The following is a 26,363-nucleotide window of genomic DNA, read 5'->3' on the forward strand; positions in this document are numbered from 1 at the left end:
TGGTATTCCTGTACACTACCAGACTGCTTAAGAGATTTGAGATCTGTCATAGGGCCATCATATAGATCTCCAAATCTAGCAGTAATATCCTTAATGTCGTCATCCCACTTGGGAAAAACATGGTTTTTCCTCGAGCTATATGTTTGATGCCATAGTAAGGCTTTATCCTCAAGATGGATAGCAGCCAGCTTAACTCCATTAGGATCATCAACTTTATCTAGATAAAAAAATGGTTGCATTTGTAGATCCAAGATTTAAGGTCAGTGCCATTAAACTTTGGGAAATCTACCTTAGTTAAACGAGCAGAATAGTAAGTGTCTAGGGGGAGGTTTAGATTCTTTATCATTGGTTGTGAAGGTGCTAGTGTTGGGTTGAGTAAAATTATTAGAAACAAGTTTAGTGATTTGCATAGACAAACACAAAAGCAGATCATTAAGCTCAGAAAATTGATTTATAGTTTATATCAATATTCATACTATAATTTCTACAACCAGCATCCAGTTTTTTACCTTGTTCTTGCAGCATAAACCTCAAGGAATTCTCCAGCTTCTTCACATCAGAAGCTCCTAGCTGGCAGAGTCTGAAGATGATCTGGTAATAGGCATCGTGGGAATAGGCCAAGGAAGAAGGTATAGCTCTGATACCAGTGATAGCAATATGACGATTTGCCAAGTCAAATTCCAGGAATTGGAATGGAGACTTGTTATGATCAACCCAGAAAACCAACCAAATAAGAAAGAAGGGCATTTTTATTGGACTTAATCACTAATAAGCAACTGTAACAATAAGTGAGAGGTAGAGAGAATAAGGATTTTGAGAGAAGGGAATTTTCAATAATCATAAGCATGAGCTGCCATTACACTGCTATTGGCTTAAATAGCCTTGATTAGCTAATACAAGGATCAGGATTAAAAACAGGACAAAAATAAGTAAAGGACAGATACAAATAATTAGTGCTGCCAAATTTCAAACCGAAACCGTTTAATTGCCCGAAACAAACTGACCTAAATGAGTATCGTACCGATTAAAAACCCTTTTTTTGGAAACCGAAAACCGACTCGAACCGTATGTGAATGAACCCAAAACCGAATCGATCCGAATAACGTTACACCGTATAAGAACCGAACCCGTTAATGAACCGAACCAGTTCTAAACCAAACTGAAATCAAACCGAACTGAAAAGAACCGAACTGTTTCTAACCCAAAACCATTTGAACCGGGATAAAAAACGTTTACACCGAACCGTTAACAACCCGCAACCCGTTTACACCGAACTGTATATAAACCGAACCAATTATAAACCAAACTGCTTGCAAATTGAATCGTTTATGAACCAGACCGCTTATAAACGAATCGACTACAAACTAATTACTATAAAGAGAATATTAAAATCAAGTTAAAGGGTGTTTTAGATAAAATTTAATTATCATAGTACAAAAATTCTTCCCGCCAAATTAATATTTATTGAAAATTTATTATCATAGTATAAAATATCTTCCTGCCAAATTATTATCATAGTATAAAATATATATTCCTGGCACTAAAAATCCTCATGCCATAAACTGAACCAAAAATGAACCGAATAAGTTATAAACTGAACCGAAAAAGAACCGAACCAATTATAAACTGAACCGAAAAAGAACCGAAGTAGTTATAAACTGAACTGAAAAAGAACCGAACTGTTTCTAACCCGAAACCGTTTCCAACCCGAAACTGTTTGAACCGGGATAAAAACCGTTTACACCGAACCGTTAACAAACTACAACCCATCTACACTGAACCGTTTACTACCCGGACTGTTTACAACCCGAACCGAATTAAAACCGCTCAAGAATAAACCGAAACCGAATCGAACCGATAACTATTTAAACCGAACTGAAACCAACCCGCGAGATACTTAAATAAACCGATTTCAAACCGACCCAATTTAATACCGAACCTATTTCAAACCGAACCGAACCCAAACTATCAAACCGTTTTAACAGTGCTACAAATAATAGCTTTTTAATTTGCAGCTGCCATATTCTCTTCCCTTGTACTATTATTCCCTTCCTTAGCTGTATCATTTGACAGGCTTGAATTCTCTTCCAGTACCTTCTCTGACTCAGCATTCTCTCCTTCCATCTTTTCTGACTCAGCATTCCCAGTCATCTTATCCATGCCAATGTCATTACTCATTAGTATTGTGATCATGGTCATCTTCTGGTGTCATGAAATTAATTGCATCAGCCTTATGCCGCTGCATTTCATCCCAGTCAAGTCCTAATTGCTACTGCTGTCGGAAAATACATTATTGGTAATATTGCTAAACCTTAATTTTCAATTTATTGAAATTATGATTATCTTTTTGTGTGATTTTGATTATATGAAGTAGGTGATTGTACTGTGATTGAATTGGTATGTGATGTTGTTTAATCTTGCTTGGTGTGTTGTTGAATTTGATGCACTTACTGGGAGTAAGATCTCTACCATTGACATTGGTTCGCCTGTCGTATAGTCCTACCAGTGGTCATGTTGTGATTACTATACTCGAGGTAATTTTACGGAATTATAGAATTACACTGCCTTGTTGTAAATTGTACTCATAATTTGCCATTCGCCCAAGATATGAGAGGTGTTGATTTACTTTTATACGGATTATGTTTCACTCTTTAGTTTGATAGTTGATACATATATACGTATTAGAATAGAATTCAAGTTAGGTCTACAACTCATTCACATGTGCTAGCCAGTAATGTGGGTTTCTGTGATTCTTAGAAAAGCAAGGTTTGCCATCTACTGAGTACTAACTGTAGATATCTCTTGCTTGAACATGTCTCCTAGCTCGATTTACACTTTGTTTCAACCTGATATTCCCTCCGAATCACCCTTTTTACAAAATGATGTTCCAAAAGTCTCGGTCTATTTCTCAATCGTAAGGCAGTCTAAAACCATAAGTATCTTAAATTATGAGGGCTTAAATCCATGGTCTGAATTGTCATTTTCTCGTAAGACTAGTTGAGGCTTAATATCCGAGCTAAGTCCTCTGAAAAGGCAGCTATAGGATGAAAAAACTTCAAGATTCATGGCGAAAGTTCTCTATAAGACTATTACTCTATATTTAATATCAGATCTCAAGTCCCATAACATTCAATACCAGATTCAATACCAGTTCATTCTTTCGTGTATATACCAGAGATATTGGTTTGGCTTGTTGTTCTTTGGATGGACTAAGTTCAACTTCATGTTGTTCAGGTTATTAACACAATCATCGGGATCCTTAGTAGCGAAACTCAAAATTTATCTGACCTTGTGGTTGAGAAGGTTCACTAGTTGTGGTTTGCAAGATCTACATTAGTTAGTAATCCTTTTCAATTTTCTTAATTCCCTCAACTCTGGAGTTTGGAGTAATAACCATCTACTTCTAAGGATCTAACAATATAAGGGCATGTTTTCCCTTTTATAAAATACTTAGGCACTCATTGAGATATATTCTTGCAATCTTTGACCATTTAGGTTGTAATGTCCCTTGTTCTTGAAATTGCACCCGCCTAAATTTCCTTTACCACATCCTCTGGTTTATTCCCTTGAACAAAGCTATGGGAAGTTCTAAACGATGTCTCCTTGCTTGTGGATGTTGTCTATAAATGGCTTCGAGTTATCTTTAATCTATGGGAGTGTTAGGTATGAAAGGAGGGTTATGATAAGATATATTATCTAATCGCTTCTTCCTTTATGGATCAATAACCTTTAAGAAATTGAATATAGTCTTATTGACATTTTGTAAGTCCCTCATTTACATGATTTTTATGGTCCCTCTCGCCTCTCACCTTTTACCTCTTTCTTACTGTTTCCCTCCCCCATGTTATGATATACTTCCTTTGTTTTATTACTTGCAACATTTTAATAGTATACACTATTCACATACTTTATTTCAATTCCGTTTTGTGATTTATATGGGGTTTTGTTAGATTTGTCTCAATGTATACTTTGTTATAATCTAATTGTTATAATTGTTACAAATGTATAATTAAAGATAAAAACGATTGAAGTTATATATTGGCAAATGTAAAAACAAAAATTGTTGCAAGGAGAAAAAAAAAAAAAAAAGGGCAGGAAGTATATGCTGATGATGGTTCCATTGACATTCTCCTGTCTACACCAGCTTCTTTATATATTTTCAAGGCCCTGTTTTTGGGGAAGGATGTTAGTATGTTTATGTTTTGGTAGTCACAATGTTGTGATGAGTCAAATTTCTTCTCTGGGGGTAGTTTTCCTCCTTTCTTTGCGTTGTAAAAATGGTTTCTAAGCACTTTTGAAGTTTGAACTGACAATTGCTGATAATTCAGTAGCTTGTGGATGAAATGGTGGAAAGGGTACGATGTCCCTTTAGATTATTTTTCAATTTTTAAGATATCTTATAAACTCAAAGGGTGCTTTTGCATCTTAGGGAAAAATAATTAAGTTATATGGGCACTGATGATCATGTCTTTCTTCTTAAACTCTGTTAGTATTTTGGTATGCTCTTCACAGAACTTCGCTGTGGTGTTCTTGTCATAAAAGTTCACTGTGGTGCTCTTGTCTCAAAAAATACTGTGGTTTTATGCTTAACTTTGAATGAATAAGATCTCTCTCTTCATCTCTTGCACTCATGTTGTTGACACTTCAATGTTTAGATCAATTAGTATTAAGTGGATGCTGCCTTCTGGTACCACTTACCGCCGTGATTAGCCCCGAACTAGCATTTGGGGAAAGTATAGTAAAGCTGAGATCCTTAATTTGTGAACAGCTTAATATCTTTTAATGACATTTCAAATGTTGATGGAGTGTTTTGCTGTTTAGGACTGTACCATTCGCTCCTGTGATTTTGATGCGGAGCAAACTTGTGTTCTTCACTCACCGGAGAGGAAAATGGAACCAATTTCTTCTGATGCTGAAGTTCATATGGCCTTGACTCCTCTCCAACCTGTTGTTTTTTTTGGTTTTCACAAGAAGATGAGTGTAACAGGTTTGTTTGGCACTATAATTATGTGGATAATGAATTTCTATTAGAGGTGCCTGCAGTTCAACTTGTTTGTCTGCATCAAATGTCCTGTGTAGTTTTTGTTAGGAAGAAAATGGTCTTATATTGGGCAATGTAACATTTATGAGGGGAAGTTGGTTGAAGCTCTTATTCCGGGCTTCAATATAGTTGTTGCTATTCCAGTTGGAAAAACTAAAACTTATCTAGATTTAAAACTTACAACATTAATATCAAGTTGATGAAGCCTTTCGAAGGTGGGTGATCCTCATATTTCTATGGGCAGGAATATCAATAGCTTTTACTTAATCTGTATCCAAGCCTCCAAGGGTTTCTTTCTTCTATTATGAACTTTACTGCCTTCAATAAAGATTAGAATTATTGTTTATGTCAGTATTAAGAAATTAAGATCATGAACAATTGTGTATTGTTCCTATATTGTTTTTGCTGCTTGTAGAGCAACTATTAAATTATTAATACTACCCTATTGTTTTCATGACTCCCTCCGTCCTAGACTTGTCTTTACACCTTCCTTTTTCACCTTTCCTTGAATACTCGTTACACTTTTATTTTAGGAATGACCCCATCTATGTAACAATACCTCTCTCTTCCTAAGACTAAAAAGTTTGGTCCCTCCCATATGCTTTCTCATTCAATAAAAAATAAAATAAAATTAATACCTCACTGCTTTTTCTTACCACATCTGCTTTTTCAATGATAGTACAATGAATGACCCAACAGCCACTTGTTGCCTTAAAATTATTGCCAAAATGTTGAAGGATATTTATTATTGTAGTTGCTGTTGTGGTTGTGGCAGTATCTAGCTTTATATAACTGGAGTTTGAGAAAAAGATTGGTTTATATAGCTAAGAGGGGAGATGAGGCTCCGTGTTTGATTTAATTATTGTGTGCATGACGTGAACTTTCTTCCTTAATGGCTCAACCTTTTTTTTTTTTTAGCAATTCTACTTATTTATACTCTTTAAGCAGTTTTTGGAACTGTTGAGGGCGGCAGGTCTCCCACAAAAATAAAGACAGATTTGAAGAAACCTATTGTGAATCTTGCTTGTCATCCCCGACTTCCAGTTCTGGTAATTCCATTGCTTGATGTCCTGCTCACTTTTTCTTTGCTGCTCATAATCTGTTTGACCACCAATTCTGAGCTTTATGAGGCTGTGATTTCAGTATGTAGCTTATGCAGAAGGGCTGATTAGAGCTTACAACATTCATACGTATGCAGTTCTCTACACATTACAGCGTAAGACTGGAGTATCATTCTTGCCTTCCTACTTAGATTGCTTTGCAGCAGCATGGACACATATGTATATGCCTCACTTTAACCTGATGTTGCAGTTGATAATACTATAAAGCTACTTGGTGCTGGTGCCTTTGCTTTTCATCCAACACTAGAGTAGACGTTTGTTCGTGACAGGCGGGTACACTAGAGACCAAGTATGATTGGAATGTAAGATCCTTTTTAATTACCTTTAATAAGTGTCTCACTATGACTTGTTCTTGATTAAGCTGTTTGTTAATTATGAATTATTGTCTGTCCTTTTAATTTGGGTCCTTCCTCCTTACTATTTTGTTATTACAATTATCTGCATATAAAATCGTGACATAAGTCATGCGCAATGTATCACCCCTTAAAATTAAAATCTATTTCAGAACACAAGTGGGTTCCCAACCTATCACATCAGTTGCTTGGCTGCCAGCATTGCGGTTGATAGCCACTTTGTCAAAAGATGGTTCACTTCAAGTCTGGAAAACATGGGTGGTACTAAATCCCAATAGAGCGCCTATGCAAGCAAATTTCTTTGAGCCTACTGGTTAGAAAATTCTTTTACTCTTTTCATTGCTGACAAATTTGTGTAATTAATCTTATTTTTAGTAAGATTATTAGTTTTATCAAGATGAACTCTAGAGGATTCAGGGTCGTGTTCTCTGCTTCAAGAATTCTAGATATGTTTTACTGAATCCTGGTTATGAAACTTATCTCACATTACCCTCTCATTTCTGTACGAGGAAGAATTAGTTGCTGTAATCTGTTTAATGTTCACCTTTTGAAAAAAAATATTAAATAATCATATATCGTTAAATGCTTTGTAAATAATTATCAAGTGTTTTTATGCAGATTAACAGAATCCTGTAAAAGACCCCTCTTGGTTTATTGTTAGAAACGACAGTTATTATTTATAAATTCTAATATAAAGGACTTAATAATTTTGAAAAGTGCGCAAGGCGCATTCAGGTTCAAGAGCTGGCGCCTTAGCTCTGCCAGGCACAAGGACCTAAAAAAGGCGCATGCCTATGTGCTTTTTTCTAGGTTGCAGGTGCAGAGCTTTTTGCACTTTGTATTGTGGCCTTTGTAGGGCGTCGATAGCTTTTGAGTATTATAAGTTTTTTAAAAACACCACGTGGCTTTGCAACAGTCAGTCTTACTTAAATACTAAAGGAGAGAGACGAGCCAAACTCTATTCAGTTTTCATTTCCAATCATAGAGACATTTTTGGCTGAATTAAGTTGAGCTATTGTAAAAGAGTAGACAAACTCTAGTAACAGAGCGATAAGCTTGAGGGAAGTGTTATTAGCTTCTTTGCCTATAGGCTGTGGCGGTTGTTGTTGGTCTGCTACCCTTCTTTTCAGCATATTCTTTATAGAAATCTTCCAGTAGCTGCTTCTTACACCAATAAAGTAGCCTAAGAAAAAGCGTATAAAATCTGAAAAATCCTCTGTCAAAAATCTTAAGCCCTTCATGTGCATTGCAGACTCTGCGTAAAACATTTTATGTCAAAGTCTAATTTTTTTAGATCATTTTTTTAACTTTGTAAACAAATCTATTACACTTGTTGAACAATCAATCATAGAGAGATTATGAATGCTTGGCATGTGTGTTCTAGCTCCCTCTCTCTCTGTGTATGTATATGTTTGAGCGTTTGTGTCATCGATGAGACAATTTTTGGAGGTGGATGTACTTTAGTCCACAGAAATCCAGGAGAAGTTATACTTTTTAGCCAAGTATACACGATTCATTTTGTAAGAGCTTGTTGTGGTTGCAGCTTGATGTAAGCTGTTCTTTGAAGCTGCTATCATTTTCTTTTCTCTCATGTTTACAAATTATCTCTCTCTTGTAGCAATCGAATCTCTCGACATTCCAAAGATTCTATCTCAGCAGGGTAAAGAAGTTGCTTATCCATTGCCACGTGTCCGAGCTCTGGAAGTTCACACTAAACTAAATATGGCCTCATTACTATTTGCAGTTGAGTATATTCATCTGAATAAATTTTCTTGGCTTATCACTAAATTTTTGAAGGTTTAATATATATATATATATATATATATATATATATATATATATATATATATATTTATCTTTTAGAAAATGGCAAATGTAGACAATGTTAAAAACAAGGCATTCACTAGGGAAGGAAGGAAACAACTCTGCGCTGTTCTCCAAAGTGCAAGGGGATCTTCAGGTGATAAGAAATTGTTTTTAGCTTCTTTTTTCTAAATGCATTGCCATAATGTTTCTTTGAGATGCTTCAATGCCTGTTTCCTTTGAAGATGTGCTAGAAGCTGGACGTACAAGTGCACTAAGATTCTCTTTTATTTAAACTTCAAGTCTTTCTGATGATGTGATTCAACTATTGTTTAGTGACAAAGAAATAGGCTTTGGCATCTTATACTGCTGGTCAAATATAGATTTGTAGCTTCCATGCTGTTTCTTTACCACCTCACTTGTATTCTTAGAGATTTGAAGTTTTTGTTGAAGTCACTTGTTCTTGCCTCCTTGCTTAACTTTGAGTTGCAATGAAATCTTGGACTAGGACTGTATTTGACGTTCTTTCTAAGACTTGAGCAATGCCAATTGTACACTGTTTTTAAAGGAGACCAATTAAGTTGGGATAAAACCTAGCAAACATATGTTTATGCTAGGGTGATAGAATGAGCACAACTTCTAGAAATGTTGGTTTGACTTAACTTATTATTTGCTCTGCCAGCTTATCGTCAATTCTTGTTCTGTGGTAGTTATTTACGAAGTATTTTCTTATGAAGCATAAAATGTACTCCCTCCGTAACGTTTTACTCGCAACAATTACTATTTTTAGCCGTAACACATTACTCGCAACAAAGAAAATTATTTCCTTATATGGTATGTTTTTAATGGTGAAATGACTATTTTACCCTTAGTTATTTCTGAAATTTTTTTTAATCCCTAAACACTACTTATCTAACTTATAATCAAATACACTTAACCTAATCTAATCTAACCATTCCCACCAAAAATTACCCACCCCTTTCTGATTTCATTAGAAATCATTCAACTCCCCAACTCCTCAACTACCAGAATTGAATGAAGATCAATCAATTCTCCTCGTTCATGGTGCCCAGACTCTCCTTATTCTGGAGAATTCTCCAGATGAACATTATAAACCCTAGATCTACTCTATTTCCCTCCTTTCTCTCTCATCTTCGTCCTCTGTTCTCTCTCATGAGTGAAACCCTAGTTCTCTCTCTGTTGTCTCTGTTTAATTTTTTGTGGGGAGTTCCAAAAAAGCAAAGAAAGAGTCCCAAATTCGTCCAAAAAAGGGTGAGGAATCCACTATGTACATCGCTCGTAGGGGATCTGGTGTTATGAAACCAGTTCGTCGTTGTTCTTCTTCGTTTTCTCGGTACTCTGGAGGCAAAATTGGGGCGAAATTGTATTTTTCCAGCGACGAGGAGGAAGTTCTGGAAGTAGATCCGGTGCAGACCATCCCTGTTCCGGCGGAGGTGGTTGCTGAACTACCTCCTCGTGCTGTTGAAGTTGTCGGTGCTGAGAAAACGTCGAAGGAAAGCCCAAAAAATGCTGCTTCGGACATCGTGGTGACGCCTGAGAAGGTTTTAGGCGACGGCGCGTCTCCACGGGGACAGAAGAGGCCTAGATCTGTCTGGACATGGCGTATTTGAGGGACAAGTACCCTCATGAATTTCCCCCAGATCTCTGAGCATGCAGCGTAACTAATACTAAACCCTAATTTTATGAATTTTGCCTAAATATGAGTCCCTTTGACTGATTTTTGGTTGTGATTTTCATTCCTTGTTTGATATCGTTGGATAAAACTGTTGTTTTTTGGTTTTTTGTGTACAAAATAAACAATTGTGGCTGTTTTGTCCTGTAATTATGTTGGGTATGGTTGTTGGTTGTACTTGTTGACTTGAATTTGTTGATTTCGTATTGGCATTGTTGGTGATTGTGGTTATAAATTGGGGGTGTTGCCTCGTGTGCTTATGCTGGTTGAAATTGTTGGTTTGGGTAAGGGAAATTTGTTGTTGTTTTGTTATATTGGGCACTTGACTTGAATTCATTGCCTTCCTGTTGTTTGGTTATATTGTGAGCATGGATTTTGGTTGTGATTTTAAGTTGGGATTGCTTTGGTTTTTAGTTATTGCCTCTGAGTTGCTTGGCTTGTGTGGTTTTATTTACAGCATGGTATATGAATAGGCTGTTGTGGGTTGGTTATTGTTGATATGAGTCTGTAGTGATGCAACTTGGAGATGTTTTGATGTATGGTTGATGACCATAACAGTGGTGATTTAGCCTTTGGAATACTCTGGTTTGATGTGTGTTGATGTTGTTGCCTATGAGTCCCCACTGTTTCAGTAAGTCCCTTTCATTAGTCTTTTGTGATGATGCATTGAGTCTCTCTACCCACATTGCATCATAGTTGTAGGTTTTCCAAATGATGAAGGGACTCTTATGACTTGAGCCCATTATTTAAGGGAGCTCCAACATCTTCTAACAGAGGATGTTGTTGAGGTGCCTGTTAATGGTGGCTAATATGGTTAAACCAATCCCATCTGATGGAAAAAAAAGACAATAACCATGCCATACTTTAAATACAGTGTGTACTTGTTAATGCTATGATTTCATTTGCCCAAAAAATTGTAGATTGTACATAATTCCATTTCAATAATAACTACCTACTAAGACTGCCTACCTACTCTATTTAACAAAATACACTTAACCATTACAAAACAAACAATAACTTAGTTTTCAAGTTAATGGTTATGTGTGGCAGTCTTTGGTCTTTTGACTTGGTTGCTGATGAGTTCTTCATTTACAAAAAATTACTTGTTGTCTTGTTCATTTACAAAAAGTTGCATGTGTTTACTTGCTTATGTGAACCTCAATCTGCATCTACTTCCATTTCTTCACTTTGTGGTTGAGGTCTTGTGGTTGGAACAAAGAGGGTGTTGAGATATTGCACTGTGTCTACAATTAGTGTCCTGTCTACCTTCAAAATGTCCTCCAAAGTCCCTTGCCTGTCTTGCCATGTGTGGTGGATTGAAGTTGTTCCCACCTTGTTTTTCCAACACCTTAATCATGCAAGACTGTAGTGTGATCCAAGTGTACCTATTTAGTGTTGGATCAAACATCTCAAATGCCTCTGCCACTTTCTCAATTAGCTTATCAGTATTTGTTGGGAATGACTGGTATTGTATGGATTGAATTGCCTTGAACAAACCTAGGTCCAACACATTAAGGTCTGGTGATTGGGCAGGTTGTAAAACAAATTGAATGTTAAACCCATTAGCTTGTGTTGCTGCCAAAAACTCTTCATCTCTTGGTACATGATGTGGCCTAGCATTATCCCATTGTATGATTATATTCTTTGATAATTGTGCTGGCCATTGTGCATGAATTGTTGGGATGATTTTGTCTAAAATCATGTGCCTGATCGCTTCTTTGTTCACATTCTGAATTGCTTTAGACTCCATTGTGCCTGCTTCTCTGTTTTTGCTTTTCTTTTTTGCCCTCTCATGTTTCACAAAAGGGAACAAACCATACTTCCCTGAGTGTATAAGAGTCCCATCTGCAGCATAAAGTGGTTTGCCCACCATTCCCATGAACATTGCCTTTATCTTAAACCTTTTAGACTGTTGTGCTCTGTATGGGACCTCTTCATTTGGGGTGAGATAGAAAGTCCTTGTCTCTGGGTTTAGGTAGAACCACTTCTCATCAATGTGTATGTGATGTTGCATATCCATAATTGTAGGGTCCCCCTCACTTGGAGTTGGATTTAATGTGTTGCAGTACCCACTTTAGCCTTGCAACTTTGTGATTTTCTGATAATGCTGGGTGATTACTTGCTGACACTGCCCTAAGTTTGCCCCTTTTCTTCAACCTGTGTATCACCATATGATTGACATGTAGAGCAGCACCATAGCTTCTGTTTGTGGTTCTCTTATAAAGTGGGACAGACATAAGCCACTCATCAGAGTATTCAAATGGCTTGCGACCAGTTTTCCCTAACTTTTTGGTTCTGACATCCACTACTTCTCCCAGTTGCATGTGTTTTTTAATTTCTTTTAGCCACCTGCTTGTAGTAGATTTGTGTACATGATGTTTCTTTGCCAATGAGGTCAGCATTCCTCTTAGCAGTGTGTCACCTACCATATTAAGCAGAATATCATCAACAATCTGCCTTTTCTCTTCAATGTTTAAGTCACTCCTGCTCCTCACAAATAATTGTTGCTGATTTTTTTGCTCTGTATCTGTTTCTGATTCTGCTGATGAGATGTGTTCATGTTGTTTCTAAACTGGAATTCTCTTCCATCACCATGTCCTGCTCCATGAGCAGTTGGTTTATGTTGAAAAAATCATCTAACATTTCTTCCATGAGTCCCTTATTATTTTTTTTCCAGATTTGATGGTAGGTGATGAAGTGGAGGTGACTTGCCTTTTTTTGGGAGCTTTCAGTGGAGCCTAATTCGTGTACAAATTCACTAATGCTGCTACTACTAACACATCAATTAGGAATTAGGACTAATTTCAGATTATGGTTTTTGTAATTTTCAAACAGTTGGTGTATTTCTGGGTTGTATCCTCTAACTTCTGATTTTGAAGAATTCTAATTCCCCCCCCCCCCACTCCCCCAAAACCCTCCTGTGTTTGAATGAGGGTGGTGATTGAAACAGGTACTCCTTTTTATAAGGAGCTTTTGATTGGTAAAATTATTGCTTTGTTGCCTTTTGAAATTTTTTTGAATTGATTTTAAAATTTCAGGATTTTTTGGGGGAAAAATGAAAATTTTGGAGGCTTAAAAAATTGCCTCCAAAAAAAAGTCCTCCCTTTACGTGACTAAGAGAAGGAAAAAAGAGGGAAAATAACAAAAAGGCCACATGGTCTCCACTAAAAAAGGGACCACCTTTTTTTCCCTCCCTTCTTTACTCTACTAATCACATGCACTTTACTTTAATTTACTCCCTTAAAAACTTTTGCCTAGGAGTCCGTTCTTCCTTAGTTTGTTGCGAGTAAAACGTTACGGAAGGAGTACTTTTTTTTTAATATTTTTTTTTTTTTGTTATTTTTTTTTTTTATGTGATAGTACATGTTATTATAAGGCTAGAATATAAGGCTTTAAGGAAACTATTCTTTACTGATCTGTATGAAGCCAGTAGGTGAACAATGGTATTTGTGGGTATCTGAAGTTCTGAACCTGAGGTTCTAGGTAAGGGGTCAATATATATTGAGCAGAATAGGAGACCCTTCGAACATTGGTATATTAGAAATCTTGGCAAATTCAAAACTTAAAATTAATGTTTTACTTCACATTCGGCATTTGTTACACAACAAACTATCAAGCCAAGCAAGGATGGCGGGTGGGAGTATTATTGGACTATTGGTTTGAGTTCTGAAAGAATTTGATGTTACAAGAAATGCTTATATATGAATTGGATTTCGGTGTTGATTAATTGGTTTTAATTTTCTAGTTGATTTGTACACCATAGGGATGAAGGCCATGTGGCTGCATGTTGGATTAGGGTTTAAATACCCGCTATATATAGTTTTTTTTTTCTCTAAAAATTTGTATTACGATCCTTCTTATAAAAATCATTTTTTTTTTTTTTTTTTTGGGTGGGGGATAGTTTTACAGCTTCACACTATGTTCTTAACAAGCAAGCCATACGAAAGAGTTTATCCTTATAAGCGAACAGGGATTGTCTTTTAAGGTATTCTGTTTATGTTTATCTGTTTAAACTTGAAAGAACTACAGTTAAACAGAAGGCCATAAAGCTTCTTACCCATGACTATCTTTCTTTAATCCTTATGTCATTTTGTGTCTTGTTAGACCTTTTCAAACGTTCCGCTACTCACTTGGTTTATAGCACTGCTGGAGACACTAAACATCGGTGTTGGCCACTTGGCCCCGCTTGTGCCTGCTATGCGCACACAAGTGTAGCGACTAACGCCTCCCTCTTGTAACCAATTGGCAAAACTGCTTCTTATGAATCAAACGCTTACTTTTGCTTCATAAGTATTCGTCCCTTTCCGCACAAGACTTGCACCCTTGCTGCTTGGTAGGCAAGGGCATGTTGCATGATTCGTTTTCAAAACACTCGAACCTTCTAAAAGGATTGATAAATTTATATGGTGTCTGTTACACCATGATTTGATATGCTACTGTAGAAATCTTTCTCAAGTTCAGGCATCTTACATTTTACTCAAGTACAATATCATTGCATTGGCATTTTTTCACTATGCATGTCAATACATAATCGACAATATTATCAATTAACAAAGGGTGATAGTCTTTTATTTTATTTAATTATATGTTTATTTTTTGTGTCAATATCATGGTATTTAATTGTTGATCGAAGTTGATATCTCTAGTTAAACCTTTTACTAAGGCTATGTTCAGTTCAGCTTATATAAGTTGATATCAACATATTTTGATCTGACCACATCAAAGCTTATCAAATCTTTCTATTTGTGTTGATTTATCGTTGAATATCTTCATTTTGATAATTAATATTTTTTTTTTGTTTTTTTTTTTTTTTTTTTTTGAAAATTTCATTTATGGAAAGTACATATTAATACAAATCTAATGACATCCCATTTGATATTATTTATCTTACGAATTAGTGTACAAATTAGGTCAATGTTTGGTCAAATTTAGAAATCAGATCAGATGAAATAAGAAAAATTCATACCAGATTAGATCATGTGAACTGAACATAGCCTAAATGTGAAATCAGTCATTGTTCTGGCTAAATGACAAATGTTGAACACTTGCACTTTAAAGTAGGAAAAGTAGGAAAAGCCCGGTACCTCTCTGTTGAAAAACATCTTTTTCATTTGTTTTTTCAATATTAATTGATTTAGTTTCTTCATATCTGATTAAAATTTTCTTTATTATGCCAGACAAAATCAGCTTACAATTGCTGACATTGCGGGGAAGGCTTTCCTGTACAGTGTATGTTGCTGCATTTTCTTATACTTGAAAAACTATTGTGGGCCTTTATGCTGTAGGGGAAGTTCCATCTTATGACTATAATGCACAACTGCACATTTGATTCCGTTGTTATGAATGTTGAAGCATTTCTGTTTATGGCCTTTTTTTTCTTTCCTAAGGCATATCTGATTGGTAACTGTGGAAACTTTGTTCTCACTTTGGCCCTGGAAACATATTTTCATATCTTTTGTATGGAACTATGGATGTGCGGATGTGCCACAGTTAGATGCTATTACAGTATATTATAAGTTGGTGACATTCTATGATCAGTAACTGCTTGGAATTATGTTTGTTGTTGCTGTAGATAATATAATTCATGGAATTGGTTATGTTTAAGAAATTGCTTACATCAATAGATAGTATTTATATCAGTGTTTACAGATTTCTATCAATCTCATTAATAACATTGAGTCAAAGGGTTTCCAGTTCTTTGTTCAACACACTTGTTTCTGTGATATAAAATTCCAGTTGGGAAACTACTATTCCTTTCAAAGTAATTTGCTCTTGATACTTATTCCTTCATGTATTGTTCTATATTCTATTTTGTTTCACAACATTTCTTGGAGGGGCATGCCAAAAGTGCTCCAGTTGCTCGTTTGCCTCTCATCACCTTACTAGATACTAGTAACCATCTCAGACATCTTCCTGTTGACTGTACATCTTTCACTGATCCCAGTTACCTTTAATTTGATATCTTTTTTATTTCATTAAACTTATCTTCCTTGAAATTGGTATTTCATTTCAGCCATTTCATTTGGAGCTTAATTTTTTCAATAAAGCAAATTGGGTTCTGCATTATCCTGTCAGAGCTTTCTACATGGAAGGTGTAAATCTCATGGCCTATAATCTATGTTCTGGAGCAAATAGTTTTGACAAAAAGCTTTACAGCTCGGTACTAAGGCTAACTTCTGTATAGTATTTTTTTTTTTGTAAGTGTTGAGATGTTTTTGTGTATCTGCTTCCATGATCATGTCTTTTAACTCTTACCTTTTTTTGTTGTTGCTTTCAGATTCCTGGAAATGTTGAATATCAACCAAAGAGTGTTGTATATAGTAGGAAGCAGAATTTATTTCTTGTTATTTTTGAGTTAAGTGGTGCAGCAAATGAAGTTGTTCTCTACAAAGAAAATACTGATACTCGATTGCCGAATAGTAAAGATAGTACAGTCAAAGGTTGGTAAATAAGAAACCTATTTCAGGTCTTCATGTGGAAAAATATTCACACTGGATTTTGTATTGATGTAGGTCAAGATGCAGCGTTCATTGGTCTTGATGATAACCAGTTTGCTATTCTTGACAGTGATAAGATTGGACTTGCTTTGTATATACTTCCTGGAATGTCATCTAAAGAACTTGATGACAAGAACAAAGCAGCACTTGAAGAAAATCCTACAGCAGATCTGGCTGCTGATCCTGCTCCAACAAGTTCTGTCAAGGGTCCAGTGCATTTTATGTTCTAATCTGAAGTTGACCGTATCTTCTGTACTCCGTTAGGTAATTACAAAAGAAAATTTATATCTTTGATTTTCACTTTTATTTTTGAATATATTGCTGATCCATTTTTTTAATTGCAGAATCCACCTTGATGTTTGCTTCTCATGGAAATCAAATTGCTTTGGCAAAGATTGTGCAAGGATATCGTCTATCAAGCAGTGATGGCCGTGGCCATTATATACCAACAATAGCTGAAGGGCGGAAGTCAATCAAGCTGAAAGCGAATGAGATAGTACTCCAGGTGATATTTGATACAGTGATGAGAAATATTTTTTGTTACAATCACATTTATGCACAGATAACTTACCTCTTAAGAGGCATTTGGTTAATGTTGATGTCTGTTGGTTGACTACCTTTGTAGGTTCATTGGCAGGAGACTCTTAGAGGTCAAGTTGCTGGGATAATGACTACTCATAGAGTTATTATTGCTTCAGCAGATTTGGAGATTTTGGCTAGTAGCTTAGCAAAATTTGATAGGACTTCCTTCAATATCCTTTGTCAATTGGGCACCATTTTTTAGTTTTTGGATCTCATAATTAAGAATATATATAGAACTTGTTGAACTTGACTTTTTTAATACTTTAGATCTCTTCTGCGGATTGGTCCTGCTCTCCTTTTTTCTATTGCTACAGCAATCAGTGTGCTTGGATGGGATGGAAAAGTGAGGACTATCTTGTCAACTAGCTTGCCAAATGCAGGTATAGTGATGCCTTAGCTTTTTATGTATTGCCATATATCACTCTTTTGTCTACAATATGTTATAGTTTATCCATCTTTAAGAGAATTCCTAACAATTCCGTTTTGGCATTTGCCAAAATTGATATTCTACTGTTTTGTATAGTATGCATCAACTTGTGCCCCATTATTGCACTAGCGTCTAGTATAAGTATATTATGTGTTTTAAAATAATTTAATGAAAACACTTTCCAAAACTTTCTATATCAGCTACAAGTGTCAAAGAAAAAAAAAAGCATGAATACATTTTTGCAAGCGTGGGATTAAAGCCCCAATGAAAGCAGCCATAAAGAAAGGAAATGAGAGGTCAAAGGGGGAAGGGGGATTTGATTGTAGGGTCGTGGATGGGGATTGGTCGTGGTTGGGGAGTGGAGTCATAAGTTGGTTGTCAAGTTGTGGGGGTTTTGAGGTTTGTGGTGTTGGTGGTGGTGGGGGTGGCGCCACAGTGTTGTTGGCCTAGGTGGTGGAAGGGGTTGGAGGAAAGGCCGGGAAGGAAGATGAGAAAGAAGGGAGGATTTTTTTTTCATCTGAATATATGAAATAAAAATAAATAAAAAATTAACCAATGAGGAAGTGACACGTGGATTGCAACCTGCTATAATGAGTAAGGTGACCTGCGAGGGTTGCTGCGAGAAAATAAATAGCAAACTTAGGATTTTTCAGGGTTAATCGAAAGGTTGGATTATTTTGGGAGAACAACACAAAGGTTGGATTATTCTTGTTAAATTTTCCTTTATAGTATTATAACTATTGTTTGCCATGTCTTCTTAACATACTTTCTTTATGATATATATCAATTTATGTCCTCTGCTTTGCTTTCTTCTCATATGGGTCATGAACATAGAATGTTCTATAGTTGATATAGATAACATAAAATATCTGATTGGTCTGCAAGCTTGCTTTTACATCCTTTGTGTTTGTGACGACTCTGTGGTATATTATGGAAGTCCTTTAAAATATGTGATGCAATCTGAGACTCTGAGAGCCTTGAACCTTGATAAATTCATCAGCCTTTTCCGGTGTTCTTATGCACATCTGGTCCATACGTTATTCCTGATTTGCTCTTAATAATATTTACATATCATCTTTGAAGAAGAAATTGCCATATGCTTATGTGTGATATAATTTTTTTAGGAAAATATTTGTTCTCCGAGGACGTCTTAGCATCATCTAATATAGTGTATATAGCTATTGTCACATATATCAAACCCTGCATTTACTATTACTTCATTGTCCATGAATTAGGTAGACTTGGGCTAGAAATCTAGAATAGTGCATGGTAAGTACTTCTATTTCCAAGAGCAGGAGGTGTAACTGGATGCATTCGCAATTAAAATGATGCTGTAAAATGCAGAAGCTCATCTCTGTTATGCAATGGTGGATCATCCCGGGGGGGGGGGGGGGGAGGGGGGGTGGGGGGGAGGGCATTAAGGGCCTGGCCCCTGGTCCAAGCCCAAAAACTATTAGGGTGGCTATTGTAATTTATTGACATAGCCTAGTAAAAAAAATGTGTAAGAGTAGGCCCAACTATATGTACTACGTATATGGTTTCTAATATACTCTACAATTGCAAAGCTAAAGCTTATAACCCACATTTAAGTATTTTGACCTTTCCACTTACTTTATCTCCTAGCATCTAGATTCTCTAGCTATTATTATTACTTGTTTATCTAATTTTATTCTACGGCTATTTCACCAAATGCCACTGAGAACTTTAAAAATTCACCAAATGCCATCGGACTTTTCAGAATTCACCTAATGCCACTCAGTTTTTAAATAATTCACCGAGTGCCATTAATGATTAACAGAGGCTTAATCATGACACATGTCAATCGATTATTGGTTTAAAAAATATAAATAAAATAAAATTAAAAAAAAACTCTAAATCCTAACCCAACCCAACCCCACCACCGTAACCACCTGCCTAAGCCAACCGACGGCCCAAAGCCAACCGCCGGAACTCCTTGACCTCCTGCCGGAACCCTCTAACCTTCCGTCGGAACCCCTGACGTCCCGCTGGAACCCCTTGACCCCATCAAAACCGTTGACTCCTCTTAATCCCCCGAAAAACCACCGCAACCATCTCACGTAATGCCCAAAACTCTGCCTACTCGACTCTAGCACCCATACACCGACCCACAAAACTCCGTTTACCCGATGACCTTGCGCTGATGCCCACCCCAACCCCCGCAACCACCTCACGCACCAACACGACGCATCACATAGCCACCACAACCGACCATGGAAACCCAGAAATCTAGAATAAAACCCGATTGTGGAAACCCTTCACCCTCAAACGACCGAAATCAACCATGGAAATCTACAATGGTCGATTTCTATGGCCGATTTCATCTTTCAAGGGTGAAGGATAGGAGGAGTGGTTTTGCGCAGTGGTTGGAAAGCGCTGGGTGTTTAAATCAAAGCTCATGTTGGTGGTATTTGGGGTCGGGGCCAACGTTACATGGGACGGGATTCGATTCGAAACGTGGTACGGAAACGAATACGCGGAACGCTACCCGTGGTGAATCCGGTACAATTGGGTACGAAATAAGTAAATTAATAAATAAATTATATAGGTGGTTTTTATTGATAGATTTTTATATCTAGGTGAGTGGATTGCTAAAAAAAAGTAAATAAAATAAAAAGCCCAAGTTGTTTTTTTCAAAAAAGCCCAAGTTGTTGATAGACAGATATAGGTTTAAGGCCTTTTAAGCTTTTTACCAATTAAAACAAAACCCTAGCCGCCACCCTTAGTGTGTGCACATATATAAAAAAAAATGTTACTGCTAGGTAAATCAGGAGAGAGGAGGGAGAAAAAAAGTCAAAAACTTCAGAAATTAAATAAGTAGATACACGTGAAAGAAGAAAGAGAGAGAAAACTGCATTGAAAATGTCGAGAAACAAGCCATTAAAGGTTGCAGAGGAAGAACAACCATGTTTGCTCAGCCACAACTAGGAGTCGCCACCTTCAGCGTTCTGGTTTGCGACCACCAGCGACCCAGGTCGCGTTTGTTCCGCGTTCCGGTTCGCACGAATCAGATCGCGATTCGTGGCTCCGTACCGCGAACCTTGTAACGTTGGTTGGGGCAGGTTGTGTGGGTGGTTTTGGGGGTCGGCGGTGGGTCAGGTGGAGTGCTTAAGGGTTGATCGACCGTTTTTTGGTGGTTAAGGGGGTGGCCGGCTGTTTTCCGGCGAGAAAAGGGGAGGGGCTAGGGTTTGGTGGTGGTGGTGGGAAGGTGGCTGGGAAAATTTTGGGTTTTTTTTTTTTTTTTGTTTTTTTATTTAATTTTTTGATTTTCTTTTAATTTTTATGACTTAAAATAAATAGACTAATCATATCATGACATGTGTCATGATTAGACCCTAATGACTGTCATTAATGACACTCGGTGAATTATTTAAAAACTGAGTGACATTTGGTGAATTCTGAAAAATCCGATGACATTTGGTGAATTTTTAAAGTTCTCAGCGGCATTTGGTGAAATAGCCGTTTATTCTAAACCTTAGGATGTATTAGACTATTAGTGAAGTATAAATTTGGCGATATTGATCTCATTTGTTTGTGTTACTTCAGTTGTATGATTGTATTTATATGTAACACGTTTAATTTTGATCAACCCTCTACAGAATTTTTTTCAAGATCTGCCACTGCTGTTATGAATATGCAGTCATTTTCTGATGTGTACTCCTGCATCAAGATAAATTAAAAGATTTCTTTTCTGATCAATAGCAGAGAAGCTAATATAGTAGCCCATAATCTTTCTGGGCTAACCATTATCATGATTGAAGTGAAGAAGATCATAATGTAGCACCACAGTGCTCTAAAGATGCCTAATATAGTAGCCCATAATCTTTCTGGGCTAACCATTATCATGATTGAAGTGAAGAAGATCATAATGTAGCACCACAGTGCTCTAAAGATGCCTAATATAGTAGCCCATAATCTTTCTGGGCTAACCATTATCATGATTGAAGTGAAGAAGATCATAATGTAGCACCACAGTGCTCTAAAGATGCCTAATATAGTAGCCCATAATCTTTCTGGGCTAACCATTGTCATGATTGAAGTGAAGAAGATCCATAATGTAGCACCACAGTGCTCTAAAGATGCCTAATCAAGTGGCTTATGCGCTGTTAATTAAATTGCTCCCTGGTTCTTCGTAGCTTGTTTCTGGCTGTATTTCTTGTGTTTTGCACCTTTTTCAGGCTTGGGTCATGTAGACCAAGTCCCTTATATGGTTAATCGCTCTCAAACTTGTTTGTTATATTTGTTGTAATTTATGGTTCCGTATATTTTTAAGAAGCGTTAAACTTTCAAACCCTGCACCTGTACATATAAAACTATGGTTCCATAAAGTCTTTAACCTGTACTATATGTATAGATGCTTACCAATATGAGAAAATAAATATAGCGCAACTTCATAAAGTCTTGATCTGTATTCAATAACCCATTTCATCATAAGCTTTTTAATGTGGTCTAAAATTCTTCTGTTGACATGTGTTAGAGGAAATTGTATTGGTCACTCTGTGACTGGTCTTTATCAGTGTTTAAATTTTGACCCTGTTTCCTCCCTAAGTCTGATTATGCATTCAGAACGTTTTAATAAGTAGTTGTATTATGTCTTGTGTGGATGGTCCTTGATTATTAGTTGAGAGGTTGTTTCTGTGATCCAGTTTTATATTAATCTACTCCAATTATACATATACAATTAGTTATCCTAATAGCCTGATCTATGAACTCTCAGTATTACTCTGGATACACTTTATATAGTAGTACTGTTATATTACTTTCACATAGAGATCAAGAACTTACTGTTCTTATTTTTTTTGTATCGTCTTACTGTTCCTAAAGCCTCCATCATATTTCTCAAATCTTTAGGACAGTTATTCAGTTATTTTACCTCATTTAACTGCTAAAACTTTTTTGTTGATGCGTTTAGACACTGCTTTTAGAAGATTTCATATTATAAATATGCACGGAAAGAACATACTTCAGGAATTCAGATAATGATAATTTCCTAATTAATATGGCTCTACTAAATTATATTTATATTTCTCAAACTAATTTTAATACATACTTCCTCTGCTATTTTTTACTTGGCCTGTTTCTTTTATTACGCTTGCCAATGCAAAACTTTAATGATCAATAACTTAAATTCTTCATAAGTAAAAATTGTAAGATAGTACTTTTTGAGACGAATCCAAAAAGATCATACATGAATATATTTTTCCTTACATATTATTCACAAACGACGGTCAAAGGAGGGGTGGTGAATAGTGTAAAAGTCAAAGCGGGTCAAGTAATAAAGAACGGAGGAAATATAATCTTTCACCTCCTTAAATGTTTGGTACTATCACACACTCTCCTGGATGTTCCAAAATGTATCACATGAAATGTCAAATTAGCAGACTTCTGATTTATGACTTACAAAAATGTGAATTATATTTTGTTTCCTTTCTTCAGGTTGACACTGCTGGGTGGTTGGAGAGGACAAAAGAGAAAGGCCCTGCTTCATTGAGCATTATGCAAACCAGGAAAAATCTTTTGAGGGCTCATGTAATTGCATTGGTTCTTGATGGAGAGGAGGTGAGCCACTGATTCTCTCTTGCAGTGCTATGTTTAAGGTTGACATTAGACAGTTTATTTAGATAAGAAGATTTTATATAAATCAGTTTAAACTAGTAACGCTATGTTATCATCTGTAATCTTCAGCAAAGCCATTATTTGCCTTAAATTCTCATTCCAATTCTTCTAAAAGCTACACCTTTTTTTTTTTGCTATCCTGTGAGAGGTACTTAACTTACTACAGTGGGTCATTTTTTCATAAATAGTTGTGTTATAGAGCTGGCAGTTAAAAGGCAAAGCTTTAAAATAAGAACCTTGTCTGGGAAAGAATTATCTCACCTCACCATTTATGCAAACCAGCAAAGCTATGAATGACTTGTTGATCTTCAATCACCAAACATTATTTTCCTGTTTGGCGTGACCAAACATGCCCCAACAATTTGTCATCTCATTTTTTAATCCTTTAATTTTATCCCACTCCACCCCTTGTTACTTTCGTAGTTTCATCTTTAATCTCATCTTTTCTTGTATGGATCCTCTTCTTCTTGTATGCCCAAAACATCCACAATGGATCCTCTTCTTTGAATTGCCACAGTAATGCTATGGGAGTCAACTTTGCTCAATAGTAAACAGGTGGTCTAATTACTACCATAATTTATGGGCTTGAGCTTGCTTAACTGGCCAGGTCCCTGCTCCATGGACGATATTGGCCAAATTGCTATGGGACAGACCATTTCCTTCAGTTTTAATGATATAGCTCATCGTAAAGAACTCTTGATGAACTCCACTATTTAAGCTACGTAGCATTAATATGGAGAAGAATATTTTCATTGACAAAATCTTGCTAGTAATTTTTTCTAACCAAGAGATGGTTTGAATTTGGAAATCTTCATTACTTGTTCTCAACAGCAACTTCTTGCTAACCCATTCACTTCATCAAAAAGTGAGACAACTCCAACCTTTTTGAGTGGGGGTTTGAAGAGGTTGTTGAGCCATGCATCATTATTGCCTGCAACTATATGAGAAAGAATCAAAACAATCACGATGATTGGAGAATAGCACATAGTAAAATCAGAAGCTCAAACAATTTGAAAAATGAAAGTGAGAGAAACTGTAGCAGAGGAAATAATAATATAAGTAAGAAATATATGTAGTAATAGTGCTAAAAGCTCTTGAAGTATGCAGCTCCTGTGTCAAGTTCCTAGCATGCTGAATGCATGATGTCTTCTAGATTTAGTTCAATTCCTTTTAGCTGTGTGAGAAACTGCTGTGATAGAGGCAATAGAAATTCCCCCGTCTGGCATAAAGCCTGCCCTCTCTCTCCCTCTCTCTCTCTCAAATTGTGCCTTTCTATATATAGATTTGATTTGCTTCCTCTTCTTGTTAGTGTACCATAATAAATTTTTGATTGTTTATTGTCTCCTCATTTTGGCTATTAGGTTGCAAAAACCAAGAAGAGCATGAAGCATGCCGAAATAGTTTTAGCTAGACAGGCAGTGGAAGAAGGACGTGGTTTGATAGTAACCGTAAACAAAATGGATCTTTTGAAAGGAAAACAGAAGTCTAAGTTATATGAAGACTTCATTAAAGCTGTTCCTGAAGAGATTCAGAAACTTATACCGCAGGTTTGCTTTTTTAAACTTTCATTCTATGGCTCTCTATTGCTAATCCTTTTTATCTCTTGTGAGTTGTGATAGTGTTTCAAGATTTAAACATATGAGCTTGTTTGATAAGTCAGTTCTATTATCTTCCATGCGCTAATGATATAGTAATTCCCACAAAACTTATTTGTGCTTTAATTATCAAGGGGTCTGGTATGCAGTGTATGAGATAATTTAAGGGTGAGGAGTTGATTGTCCAAATTTCAGTTATAAGTGAGTGAGGAAATAAGAAAACTAATTGCATCTGAGAACATTGGGCTTTATTCCTTGTTTTTGAACTTGGGGAAGAGAGAGTGAAAGGAAGGAGTTTGTTAGTCAGTCTCACAGATCGCTCTGTTTGTAAAGAAACCCTAATTTAACTTCTCCTCCTCTCTTTCTTGAAAAATTACTCACCAACATCTTTGGTAATTGATGTAACATTGTCATATCTAAATATCTTATAACGTGTATTTAAAATAAACTTAACTCCTTGACTTGTTAAGTTGTTATGCACCAAAATCTTAACTGAGATCATGAAATGTCTTATTTTTGTAAAACTAACCCTCTCCTGTCATCAGGTAACTGGAATACCAGTTATATTTGTTTCTGCTCGGGGGGGGGGGGGGGGGGGGGGTGGGGGGGGGGGAAAGGGTCGTATAGCAGTCATGCATCAGGTTACTGACACGAGAAATGGTGTCTACGGCTGTCAACAGCCCGACTTAATCGTTGGTTGCGAAAGGTATGGTTCCATTTTCCTTTAAAGGTCATATAGATATTAAACAATTCTTTTGCCAACTTGACACAAGGGTCAAAATGTGTTGGTGACTAAATTGTGACTTAATTGACTAAGACAAAGCAGGATCTGCCGGAGTCCTGATCTTGAATTCTTGATAATTATTCACAAGTCCATGATTTACTCTATTACTAATGGTTAGCCATGGTAGCTTCATAGTCTGTGGAAGACAAACCAGTGGCCAAAATATGGCAAAGGTGCCATTTCTCTGTTTGAGGTCGGATGGAAATATAAAGCCCAAGTATTGTCTTGATTAAGAATCAGTGGCTGCTAATGAAATCCTAATTTGAATTGAGTTCAGATGATCCACAGCGTACTGATTTTCAGATCCTAAAGGTGTTGATTATCTGTTTCTAGGTTATGAGCAGGCACTCTTGAAAAGATCAGGCTGCACAGCCAAAGGTCAAGTACTTCACACAAGTGAAGGCTCGACCACCAACATTTGTTGCCTTTGTGAAGGGGAAAACAGTGCTGTCAGATACGGAAATACAGTTTTTGACAAAATCTTTGAAAGAAGACTTTGATATGGGCGGGATCCCAATTCGTATCTTGCAGCGCTCTCTAAGTAGGCACGACACAACCTCCAAGAGCACCCCTGCTAAACTTAGCCATACAGGAAAATTGGTTGAAAGAGCATCTTCAGATAAGCGGAGTGTTAAACTGAGGTTATGATTGTTACACAATCACACAACATTGTCTTTCCTTTGCCAAAAAGTATGAGAAAATATTTTGGTTTGTATGGTCATTGTATATAATTTTTTCAAATACGATTCGATAAATCACAAGGTGGTATATTCTAGCAATATGAGCGAAACATGTAATAAACTAAACACATTTTTTTTTTCAATATATGTTTC

General features: G+C 36.4%; 1 protein-coding gene and 1 pseudogene across 1 annotated transcript; both read left to right on the forward strand.

Moving 5' to 3' along the window:
- Window positions 1-2,367: 2,367 nt before the first annotated feature.
- LOC110699951 lies at window positions 2,368-26,363 on the forward strand (annotated as a pseudogene).
- On the forward strand, window positions 20,398-26,178 carry LOC110699994 (GTPase Der-like). Its single transcript, XM_021877481.1, has 5 exons — window positions 20,398-20,443; window positions 21,714-21,745; window positions 22,972-23,094; window positions 24,513-24,698; window positions 25,894-26,178. Exons 1-5 carry the CDS (start codon window positions 20,398-20,400, stop codon window positions 26,176-26,178), a joined length of 672 nt encoding a protein of 223 aa, XP_021733173.1.

Source organism: Chenopodium quinoa, unplaced genomic scaffold (assembly GCF_001683475.1).
Source record: "Chenopodium quinoa cultivar QQ74 unplaced genomic scaffold, ASM168347v1, whole genome shotgun sequence".
Classification (NCBI taxonomy): domain Eukaryota; kingdom Viridiplantae; phylum Streptophyta; class Magnoliopsida; order Caryophyllales; family Amaranthaceae; genus Chenopodium; species Chenopodium quinoa.

Bases quoted from the DNA above. Each gene is read 5' to 3' on its own strand.
- LOC110699994 (XM_021877481.1), top strand. From the start codon at position 20,398: ATGTCGAGAAACAAGCCATTAAAGGTTGCAGAGGAAGAACAACCAT. The intron at 20,444-21,713 runs GTTTGCTCAGCC...CACCTTTTTCAG, and splicing joins TGCAGAGGAAGAACAACCAT to GCTTGGGTCATGTAGACCAA. The intron at 23,095-24,512 runs GTGAGCCACTGA...TTTGGCTATTAG, and splicing joins TGGTTCTTGATGGAGAGGAG to GTTGCAAAAACCAAGAAGAG.